The sequence below is a fragment of the Triticum dicoccoides genome, chromosome 4A, assembly GCF_002162155.2.
Source record: "Triticum dicoccoides isolate Atlit2015 ecotype Zavitan chromosome 4A, WEW_v2.0, whole genome shotgun sequence".
NCBI classification, from domain to species: domain Eukaryota; kingdom Viridiplantae; phylum Streptophyta; class Magnoliopsida; order Poales; family Poaceae; genus Triticum; species Triticum dicoccoides.
Genome location: NC_041386.1, coordinates 20,716,852 through 20,727,673, shown reverse-complemented (window position 1 = coordinate 20,727,673; position 10,822 = coordinate 20,716,852). Strand labels below are relative to the sequence as shown.

The window sequence follows — 10,822 nt, the reverse complement described above, 5'->3', positions numbered from 1 at the left end:
GAGAAGGATCACTACAACGTGAGGGACAAGGAAGGATTACATCGGGAGGCTAACATGAGAATCCTAGCTTAACAAGATGACTAGGCCGCAACATATAGAGTCCTGGGAATATACATGTTAACACCCTTCCTTAATCACAACGATCATATTATATAGATGGGGCGCCAGACCCAATAGACAGAGGAGTACGACCATGAGAAGGATCGCCACAACGTGAGGGACAAGGAAGGATTACATCGGGAGGCTAACATGAGAATCCTAGCTTAACAAGATGAACAGGCCGCAACATAGAGTTTTAGGAATATACTTCCTCCGTCCCACAATATAAGAGTGTTTTTGACACTACACTAGTGTAAAAAATGCCCCCTCAAAAAAAACTAGTGTAAAAAATGCTCTTATATTATGGGACGGAAGGAGTACATGTTAACATAAAGAGCTCACCCTGCAACATCACCTCAACCAATCCGTACATTCCTACCGTACATGTTCGGAGGTTAAACTAGTCGTACGTGACGTGAGTACAACCGAGCAACACGCCCAACCAGAACCAATGCGGAACTGATTAATCAATCAATCAATCAAACTTGTAAATCTATCTCACTTGCATATACAGGTATCGAAAACCAGTAAATCAAGGGCTGTACACGTGAGCCCCCATCTCCTTTTCCTATCTCCTTGTGGGACATGCGGAAGAAAGCGTGTTAAGTTGCCTCGAACAGAATTGCATCGAACAAATGCATGGTATTGTTAGTATTTTCTACATCCTACATCGTAAGGTTGTCGACTCTCTCTCTCTCTTTCTCAATCTCCAGTATCCATTAGCTCGGCTTTTGAAGCATCTCCTTCTCCACCAGCAATCACTATTCAGTCATGTCATCACAGGTTCACGGGTAAATCCTCTGGTCACTCCTACAAAAGTAAAATACAAAACGAAATTTGTTAAAAGTTCGTAAAGGTCACTTTGAGGACAGTGTGCAAATGACTCCATACTTTGAGGTGCAGAATACAACGAAAAGAAATGGAAATCATTCGACTTACATCTCATGCAGCCTGACTCCATACTTTGAGGACAGTGTGGCAAATGCATTCTCAGAGTGTGTCCAAGTGACACCCAGATCACCATGCCAAGCCCTAGTCAACCCCTGTATCATCTGTAATTGACACACAGATCACTACTGCTTTATATGAATTCGAAATGTGAAACTATGCAAGTTATGGTTCATTGCAATATTACCTCCTTGCTGTATACATCACAGCAGCTTATCGTACCGTCGGTATGAGACGCAAGAAGTTGGCCAGACCGATTCCAAGAGAGACAGTTTACACCTGAGGTACCGGTGCTGTACTCATGATAGGGCGTGCGGCTGAATCTCATATCCCAAACCTGAGGAGAAGCCAAATATCAACTGATCAGAGACTAAATACAGAGTGACTCCCATAATAAGTCACAAAAATTATTTTTTGGCATACCGTCACAGCTGCTGAAGTACCATTGTTTGCGGTTGAAACGGCCAAGTGCATGGGATTATTCCAGCTGAACTCCAGATCTGAGAGGCTCTTGACTTTTGTATTGCCGAATGCTGTCATCAGCTTTGCAGCTCTGAGATCCCAGACCTCTGTGAAATAATTCATGCGATAGGAACACACACACACACACACACACACACACACACACACACAGATTACTTGTGGTGCCTTTGCTGCTCGTGGCAGCCAGGGCTGTAGGGTATATCTTATTCCATTTTAGGGATGTCGTCTGCACCTTCTCCTCTTTCACTGATCCGAAATCGTTAAGCTGAAAAAAACATAGACAAACCTGTTTACATAACACCAGAGGAACTAAGCATGATATCATCAAAATACCCAACTGGATAACCTCTCAAGACTACCACATTTATGATTATATCCCAACAGCACACTTGCATCTTGTGCCAACCAACAACCAGTTGAATGTTGTTTACTCACTTTAAACTGACTATCAGTCCAGGACTAACTCTAAGAAACTGAACAAGTGATAAGGCAAATAGTTGAATAGATGCTCTCACCTGGAGCAGCAGTAGCAATCCAATACGGATGCAGATCATTGGAAGATAACCCCAAAACCTGCAGTAGTTTCCAATATTTAAGTTGTTCCAACTTCTAGATCGTGTGTACCATTTAGAGCAATTATAAAATAAAACACTCACTGGGCCTTGGAAAATCTTGCACTTCGCAACTAGCTCCATCTCACCCTCCTCGGGATACAGATACAGTTCTGGATCTTTGGAGACAATATCATCTTCTAACCAAGCTGCATTATTTTGCATTAGCATGGTCAGAATTGTGGAATCACCCACTGTTATCTTTTCTATTCCATATAATCAAAAGACCGGATCCCACTATCTTTGGTGATAACGGATAAACAGAGTCAGAGTCAAAATATATACAAAGTACAGGAAAGAAAGTGCCACGTAACATCAGCACCAGCAAAAGCCTAACAGACTCTTGAAGTGTTGTAACCATAGCCTTACCGAAGAAACATCAACAGCGAGTGTTCATACCCAGGGCCGGTCCTGGAGTTTCGGAGGCCCCGGGGCGAACTCAAATGAATGGGCCCAGTGGCGAAATTGGAGGCAAAAAATATAATTCCATGCATTGATAGATTTTTTTTTGCGAAGCTACAATAAACAGTGGTAATTTTCCTTGTCTTGGTAAATAATATATGATAACAATGCCATACTTAAGGTCTGAATCATATATCATAGAAGTTACAGAGCATAAACAAAAAGAAATGACATGCTAACAAACCTCCAAGCCTTCAGTAATCATGAGAAACGGCTCCAGAAACAGTGGTCTCATTCTCAGCAGGTTGTAGTTCTTCAGCACCAGCGCCATCTAATTCCTCAAGATTATCAGTAGATTCATTCCTTACAATATATTTATGCATAGCTCCCTTCTACAATCCAATGGAATTATCTGTTCTTTTCGTCTTTTTTGGACAGCATGTTTGCAAGAAAAGGAGTGAAGGCACCTGAAGGCTGAAGGTTGCAGTAAATCAGTGACAATCCGTGTTCTTCATGCTTCAGCTATCCATCAATCATCAAGGAAACAAGATTACAACAAGTCCAGGTCTTCACGACCAAGTCGGCAGCAACAGATGATGGAACTCTGCCGTAGAAAGAAGATTATAGATTAATCACTATTCACTAGATTAAGATTGAGGGCTGAGAGAAATTCATCTAGATATTTACCTTTGTCCCCTGCTATTCTTTGCCAACGCACCCTATGTGCCAGCATCCGCCGGTGGCAGCTGTCGCAGATTCGCAGTCGCCGGATGCCCCGATCGGCCGATCTGTCGAGGCGAACAGGCGAGAAAACGAACCGGCGTCGGTATGTAGTCTGACGAGGAACAAAATCGCTCGCCATGTGCATGTGTGCCTTCAGGTTCAGGCCACTCGGCTGTTGGGCTTCTGCCTTCTGTACGAGATGGGCCTTCCTTTCTAGAGGCATTTTCTTATTTGCACCAATTTATCAAGGCCCATATCTATGTATACACTGCAGGTTGCAGCACTAGGTCGGGGCCCCTAGTTTGGCTGGGCCCAGGGCCGTCGCCCCTGCTGCCCTGGCCCAGGGCCGGCTGACGGTGTCCTGGACTAGGGGGTACTCACCACATCGTCTCCCGATCTATTAGATTGGGCCGGGCCCCCCATGGCCGTATATTCATGGGCCAGTTCGGACAGCTGCCGCATACAAGGAAGATTCCACAAAGACTTGGCGATCAAGACAAGGACTTCTCCCCACCGGTGTATTCGGCTAGGACTCTTGTTAACCTAGGCCTCTGGTGCATTATATAAACCAGGGCCAGGCTAGTCGATAGAATAGACAACATACAGAACAACAATCATACCATAGGCTAGCTTCTAGGGTTTAGCCTCTCCGATCTCGTGGTAGATCTACTCTTGTACTACCCATATCATCAATATTAATTAAGCAGGACGTAGGGTTTTACCTCCATCAAGAGGGCCCGAACCTGGGTAAAACTTCGTGTCCCTTGCCTCCTGTTACCATCCGGCCTAGACGCACAGTTCGGGACCCCCTACCCGAGATCCGCCGGTTTTGACACCGACATTGGTGCTTTCATTGAGAGTTCCGCTGTGTGATCGACAAAAGGATCGATGGCTCGCCTGCAGATCAACTGCGACTTCGGCGTCTTCGTCACCAGTTCGACTGGTCACCTTGGTTCGACCAAGAATTGCGCCCCGTGTTCGGATCACCATGTTCGGACGAGGGCCTTCATCAAACATCAACTCCGATCTCTATCAAGATCACGGAGGAATCATCTATGGAGCTCGGGGGCTCAACGTCAACATTGCCCTCAAGCGACCGTGCTGGTTTTTTTTTGGACAGCGAACTCGTATCTGCCGCCACCACCTCCTTGAGTATCGCTTTGACGATCGCTTTGGTGGAATTGTGCGGAATTGAGTCTATAACAACCCTGAAAAATTTCGTCGAGTTCCGATGGAGGAATCTCTGGCAATCCACGATATACCGGAGCCCTGTCAAATCTGGATGGGAATTTGGATGAGTTTAGGGCGTGGTGTCCAGCTTCTAGCTCGGACGTCCTTTGGAAGATCCAACCGTTGATCGGTTGCGGAATTCCTATATCTACCACCTCTCAAAATTTCATCTCGATCCGACCGTCCAAACTCCGGGAACCTTCCGATTAGTGCATCACTTTTCGGATTTGTTTTTTGCACGAAAACGAATCCGACCCGAGTTCATCTTTTTTATGAACGGGATTTCGGATATCCCTTTTGAAGGAAGTTTTGTATGGGGTATTGTGTTTTGTTCCCGAACACATCCCACTAACTTTAAGATCTTTCGAACATGATCTTCAACATCATGCTGGTGTCAAACCAGTCCGGCAATATTACTCCACGGCTGCCGACCTGCGCTAGACACGTCGTCACTTTAGCCGAGCTCAACTTCTTCGGATCATCATCTCGGCAAGCCGAACAAGAGTCCGGCATCGCGAAGGATAAATCATCATCAACATCGCCGCCTCACGGATTACACGGAGCGGGCATACCGGCATCGCCGCACGGTCGCTTCATCAAGCCGGCATCGACCACGTCACGACCTGCATCGACAGGGCCGCACTATTGCTTCTTCAAGCTGGTGTCCATCATGCCGACCTACTTCGACTCATCGGCTGACGTCGAGGCTTCGACATCTCGGCTGGACCGGGGGCTTCGCCATCTCTTCATCAACCTACTCCGGACACTTCGGCGTCACTAGCCGACCAGCTCCGTCACATTAGCTGGGCCGAGGGCTTTTGCCTCGGCAAGTCAACCTTTACCAGCATTGCCATGCCATCGTTTTATCGCCCATCAGGCAATGGATGTGCGGAGCGAGTCCCAATTTTGGGAATCACCTTCCTTCGGATTGCTATAACAAATAAACCAGGTGCTATTAATCCCAGTATTTTTTGCTTGTTTGGGTTCATTTTTCTTAAGGAATTATTACTCTGGTTTGTCCATGATATGTACACAGGTCTATCAAATGGTGACCGCATCAACGACGGTCGCGTGGTGGTTCGATCAGTTTCCGTACATAGTCCGGCGAACGCCGCATCCGGAGCTCGGACCGACCTGTGAATTCAGGCTTTGCCACGCCTTTACTACATCACGCCGATGCCCTGCATCGACATTGACTTCGGCGCCAGGCCATATTTCTTCTATTCCTCACTTTGCATAAATTATTTATTATGCAACATTTTTTTAATTATCATTATTACTATTATCTCCGGTTTGCACTAATTTTTGTGCACAGGAAAATGATCCGGGGACTTCGGCGTCACTCTGCCGGTCTGCATTGACCGTGCTATGTCACCACTTCGACGTGTCGAGCTCTCCGCTCCGCCACCTCGGGACCAGCTTGGGGGATGGAACCTTGCCCCGCATCAAGCTCGGACCGCGTCATCAATACCGAACACATTAACCAGCTAAGTCGCTTTCATGCTCAAAGCTTTAATTTCTAACTTGTGTTCGGTTCGACCAAGCATTATACTTTTTTGGAAAAAAGTTGCTTGTAAAAAATTTCCTTGTCCAAACTTTGTTTGTGACGCATAAATTCAAATACCCAATTCATTTGGGGGCTTCCTTCATGAAGCTTTTCCACTTGCATATGATTATACTTGTACGGCTTCGTTCCTTGTTCGTGTATTACGCCACAATATGCACCATATTGACTTAAGCGATTTGCAAGCTGGGTTGCCTCGCTCCTGTGTTTACCCCTACATTCCCGATTGTTCGGCTAGGGAGTAAAGGGAGCACCTCTGCGATTGTCACGATCGGGTCGCCCGAGCCAGACCTCAGACTGGGTGAAGCCGAAAGCTAGCGCTCTTATAGTTTTCAATGATGGTCGGCACACAACGGAACTCATGAGTAAAAAAAATCTATTGCACAAGTCTCATAATAACAATGGGCACCGAAGAAAGGTATCGGTGGGGGTACTATTTTCTTCGAAGATGCTTCTTACACTTCACGGTAATATAGCATAAGTTCCCTGAGCGCGCTTTGTCTGTTACAGCCTTATGGCCTGATTGCCTGGTTATTAGAAACACCGTCGATATTCTCGACCGAAGGAGTACATAACACTTTTCGATCCTTGACCGAAGAGGGAGAAGCTGACGGTCGGTTAAGACGCGTTTAAAGTTCGGTTGAACATAGATATGATATAAGTACTTCGGTACATGCAATCATTCTTCTACCCAAGTCACTTGGGGGCTCTTAAGTTTATTTGAGCCGTTTTATAATAAGTGTTCTTCTTCTTAGTCGTTGTAAAGTTTTATTATTATTATTTATCACTCCTTTTTTCGACACGAGTGTGCGGTCACTAGCCGGGGAGCCTAATTTCTCTCTCAAAGCCGCTAGAGTTTAGTTTGCTAAACTGGCCTGATGAGAAGTACTCCGCCCTCGGGATAGGAGGTTGAAGCCGTAGGCTGACCCGCTCGAAGTCTTGAGATATGATGTATCATGTTAAAGCACGACAGAAGCACTTCTTTTTTCTAAGACCAACTTTCGGATTGGCACCGAACACTTGATATTGTTCGGACGTCATGTTTTTACTGACGTTTCTTGGTTTTCCAAGCTTTTTGGCACTTTTAAACTATTTGTGCTTTTCCAGCATTAGTCTCGCAGTGCAATGCCGGACACATTTAGGGATTCGGCAAAAACATTCTCAGATATTGCTATATATGCATCGGTTTCGAATTGTGTCTTTGGTCAATAGTTGGGTTGCCCGGCTCTTGCACTTGCTTCCTACGTTCCGTTTTGTTCGGCTAGGCGTGCAAAGTGAGAACCACTGCTATTGTGCTTCCAGCTCACATGGTTAAGCACCTCAGTGGAGAAAGCCGAAAACTGACTTTCACAATAAGCGTAAATTGGTCAGCGATCCGATGACTATGTTAAATGATGGGCCGTTCATAACATTGGCCGAAGTGTTTACCGCTTGACCCCGACTGTCGCCGAACACTACCGAGGGCTATTAACTGGCCTCCCAAACTAAATCCTCAATATTTTGCTCTTACATTAGAGCTGAGGTTTAATGATCATGCTTAGCATGACAACCCAAAGAAAGGAACCGAGAGCGGGACTATTTTCTTTGGAAGACATTTCTTCTGTTAAACAGTAATATAACTCTCTGCGTACCTTTGTTTATAAAACCGTATGGCCAGATTGCCTTGTTTGTTGTAAATCTTTGCCCTCATAAAGGCTTTATAAAGTAGGACAAACACTCCTCGGCTACTGGCCGAGGAGGTGGAAGCCGATGTCGGTTAACAAAGTTTTGTACAATGCGGATCCGAGCATTAATGACGTAAAGTACTTGGATACATAGAGTCATTACACATAATTTGTGATTTTACTATGGATATTGATCCTTAATTCGGCCACCTGTGCCCGCATTAAGGCTCGGGGGCTACTGGGCTTCGGGCTTATTATTTACAAATATTAAAAGGGCACATTGATCCCCTGATCTGGTGTTACCACCCGACCAGTATCTCGGGGGCTACTGCATTGCTTGTCCAATGCAGAAAATTTTATGTGCAATATAGTTTTCGAGGAGATTTTGATCCTTAGGTTGGTCGGCCGCACCCAACCTGAGTCTCGAGGACTGAGCACGACGCTTTTAGTGTCCCGAAGTATTCTGCCGAGCTTGGACTTGATCCTCAGGCCGATTTTGCAAATCAACCTGAGTCTCAACGGTTACTGGGATCAGCGGTCTTACGTCATCCTTCAGGTGCATCTCGGGTTTTAGACCGATACACACCTTGAGGGCTACTGGCTATATATCTCGGCAGAGAATAAATTGCACCAATAAAAAATATTCACAAAAATCGGCCTACATTCGGGGTGGTGCACCACCTCGGAAGCAGCCCGGCATAAAGCTCAGGCGCTAGTGGCTGGCTCCATAGAGGGCATTTCCGGCATTAAGCTCGGCTAAACTCCTTCAAACCTCTTTGAACCAAGGTGATTTACGACACCTCGGATATAGTCCGGCGTTGGAGCTCAGATACAGTCCGGCGTTGGAGCTCGGATATACAGTCCGGCGTTGGAGCTCGGATACATAGTCCGGCGTTGGAGCTCGGATACATTCCGGCGTTAGAGCTGGGAAGCGGTCCGGCGTTGGTGCTCGGTTGCAAAAGATACCTTGAATACAGTCCGGCGTTGGAGCTCGGACGCAAGAGGACGCTGCCGCCCGGGAACAACTTCAAACCCGAGGTGTGGCATAAAAATAACAAGGCATTGGTAAAGGCCGGAAACTTAAAGGGGCTCCTCGGATACCCGACGTGTAAACTCGTCGAATGCATTTCGGCGATCCTCAAGATCGAAGATAAAGAAGATTTGTTGAACCAGTTTTCAAGACCGACGACCGAAGATGAAGAACAGTTCGGAAGAATCGAGGAGCGTCCCTAACTTGAAGACCGGTTCAGGGGGCTACTGACGGTGTCCTGGACTAGGGGGTACTCACCACGTCGTCTCCCGATCTATTAGATTGGGCCGGGGCCCCCCATGGCCATATACTCATGGGCCAGTTCGGACAGCTGCCGCATACAAGGAAGATTCCACAAAGACTTGGCGATCAAGACAAGGACTTCTCCCCGCCGGTGTATTCGGCTAGGACTCTTGTTAACCTAGGCCTCTGGTGCATTATATAAACCAGGGCCAGGCTAGTCGATAGAATAGACAACATACAGAACAACAATCATACCATAGGCTAGCTTCTAGGGTTTAGCCTCTTCGATCTCGTGGTAGATCTATTCTTGTACTACCCATATCATCAATATTAATCAAGCAGGACGTAGGGTTTTACCTCCATCAAGAGGGCCCGAACCTGGGTAAAACTTCATGTCCCTTGCCTCCTGTTACCATCCGGCCTAGACGCACAGTTCGGGACCCCCTACCCGAGATCCGCCGGTTTTGACACCGACACCGGCCCTCTTCATACCTCTCGAGTCGTGATCGTAATACAATGCCCATTTCATTTCTCTTACTTTGGCATGCATATCTGCAACACAATAGAGAAGTACCGATAAAGAATAAACTAATGGTGTTGGGAATAAATATACATGGCACTGAAAACACACGTACATTTGTGCTTCCAGAGTAAGCGCATTTTTAGGATCGTCGTCCAACCTCCATACAGCCTTAGGCTTCTCTGGAACTCCCTCACCCAAATCCCAGCTGCACAAGTAGCAAATGGCACTAGGTAAGACAGATTCAAATTTTATATCAGGATATCAACAAAAAAAGTGCAAGCTGAAATATGCAAATGATATCAACAACCAAAGTTCCCTAGTCTGAATACGACGACCTTACAACCAGCCTGAACCAAGTAGACCAACTAAACTAAACTACATAAGTAGCAACGACCAGGAGGCCACACAAACTACACTGAAAAAAGACTAACACAAGGGGCTGTTTGGTTAATTGCCCTGAGAAGCCCTGACAAAATATTGGACATTGATCCAGCATGGGTGTTCATTTCGATGGGGACCAAATAATTGGTGCGCTCATGGCTCAGCGGCAGCTCTAGTTCAGTTTTTAGCCAACTTTTTGGCAGGTCGTGGGTGGGGAAATCGAGCGCCAATTATTTGGCGAGCCAACGATTGGCATGGCCACATCAAACAGCCCCTAAAGCTTATTGAACCAGAACTCAGCATCAGCCCCTAAAGCTTCCTGAACCAGAACTCAGCATCAGCCCCTAAAGCTTATTGAACCAGAACTCAGCATCAGCCCCTAAAGCTTCCTGAACCAGAACTCAGCATCAGCCCCTAAAGCTTCCTGAACCAGAACTCAGCATCAGCCTTGAGCTGGTGGACGACCTGCAGAATCCAGTGATATGTGACCAGTAAAATGGTAATAAGGCCCATATTGATTTTCTGTTTCATGCTCCTTTTCATGTGTGTCTCCTATGCGGCTGTATATGAAGATATGCTTATTTGAGTAAATGTTGACACTGCATTTGTATGCTATAGAGTAAGTACCCGCACCATAGTGTCTAGTATCATACAAACTTAAGAAGGCAGTTCATGGATTATGTATGTTAGTTCCATATAGCTACCCGCCGATATTGTTTTTATTCTGAATGTGAAGGACTTAAGTAGTACTACATGCGCTAGTCGAAACATCAGTGCTTAAGTCTGCTGTATAAACGGCCTTCCACAGAATCAACCTTAGGAACAAAACTAAGAATGTTGGGACCCTAGCAACAGTGTGTTTCACCTTGATGATTGCTTGAATTTCTGAACAGAATATCCTAATGGAAGATAAGAGGGGAA

The 10,822-nt window shown here is 46.0% G+C and overlaps 1 protein-coding gene across 2 annotated transcripts; it reads right to left on the bottom strand.

Moving 5' to 3' along the window:
• Positions 1-566: 566 nt before the first annotated feature.
• On the bottom strand, positions 567-3,721 carry LOC119288569. 2 transcript variants are annotated; one of them, XM_037568165.1, is made up of 10 exons: positions 3,231-3,721; positions 3,011-3,147; positions 2,788-2,874; positions 2,187-2,290; positions 2,046-2,103; positions 1,687-1,795; positions 1,471-1,580; positions 1,235-1,384; positions 1,039-1,151; positions 567-909 (listed from the first exon to the last, which is right to left on the bottom strand). In XM_037568165.1, exons 5-10 carry the CDS (start codon positions 2,082-2,084, stop codon positions 885-887), a joined length of 546 nt encoding a protein of 181 aa, XP_037424062.1. In that variant the 5' UTR covers positions 2,085-2,103; positions 2,187-2,290; positions 2,788-2,874; positions 3,011-3,147; positions 3,231-3,721; the 3' UTR covers positions 567-884. The 2 variants fall into 2 exon arrangements, with proteins under 2 accessions (XP_037424062.1, XP_037424061.1); XM_037568164.1 differs by having other exon boundaries at positions 2,788-3,147.
• Between the last annotated feature and the right edge of the window lie 7,101 nt (positions 3,722-10,822).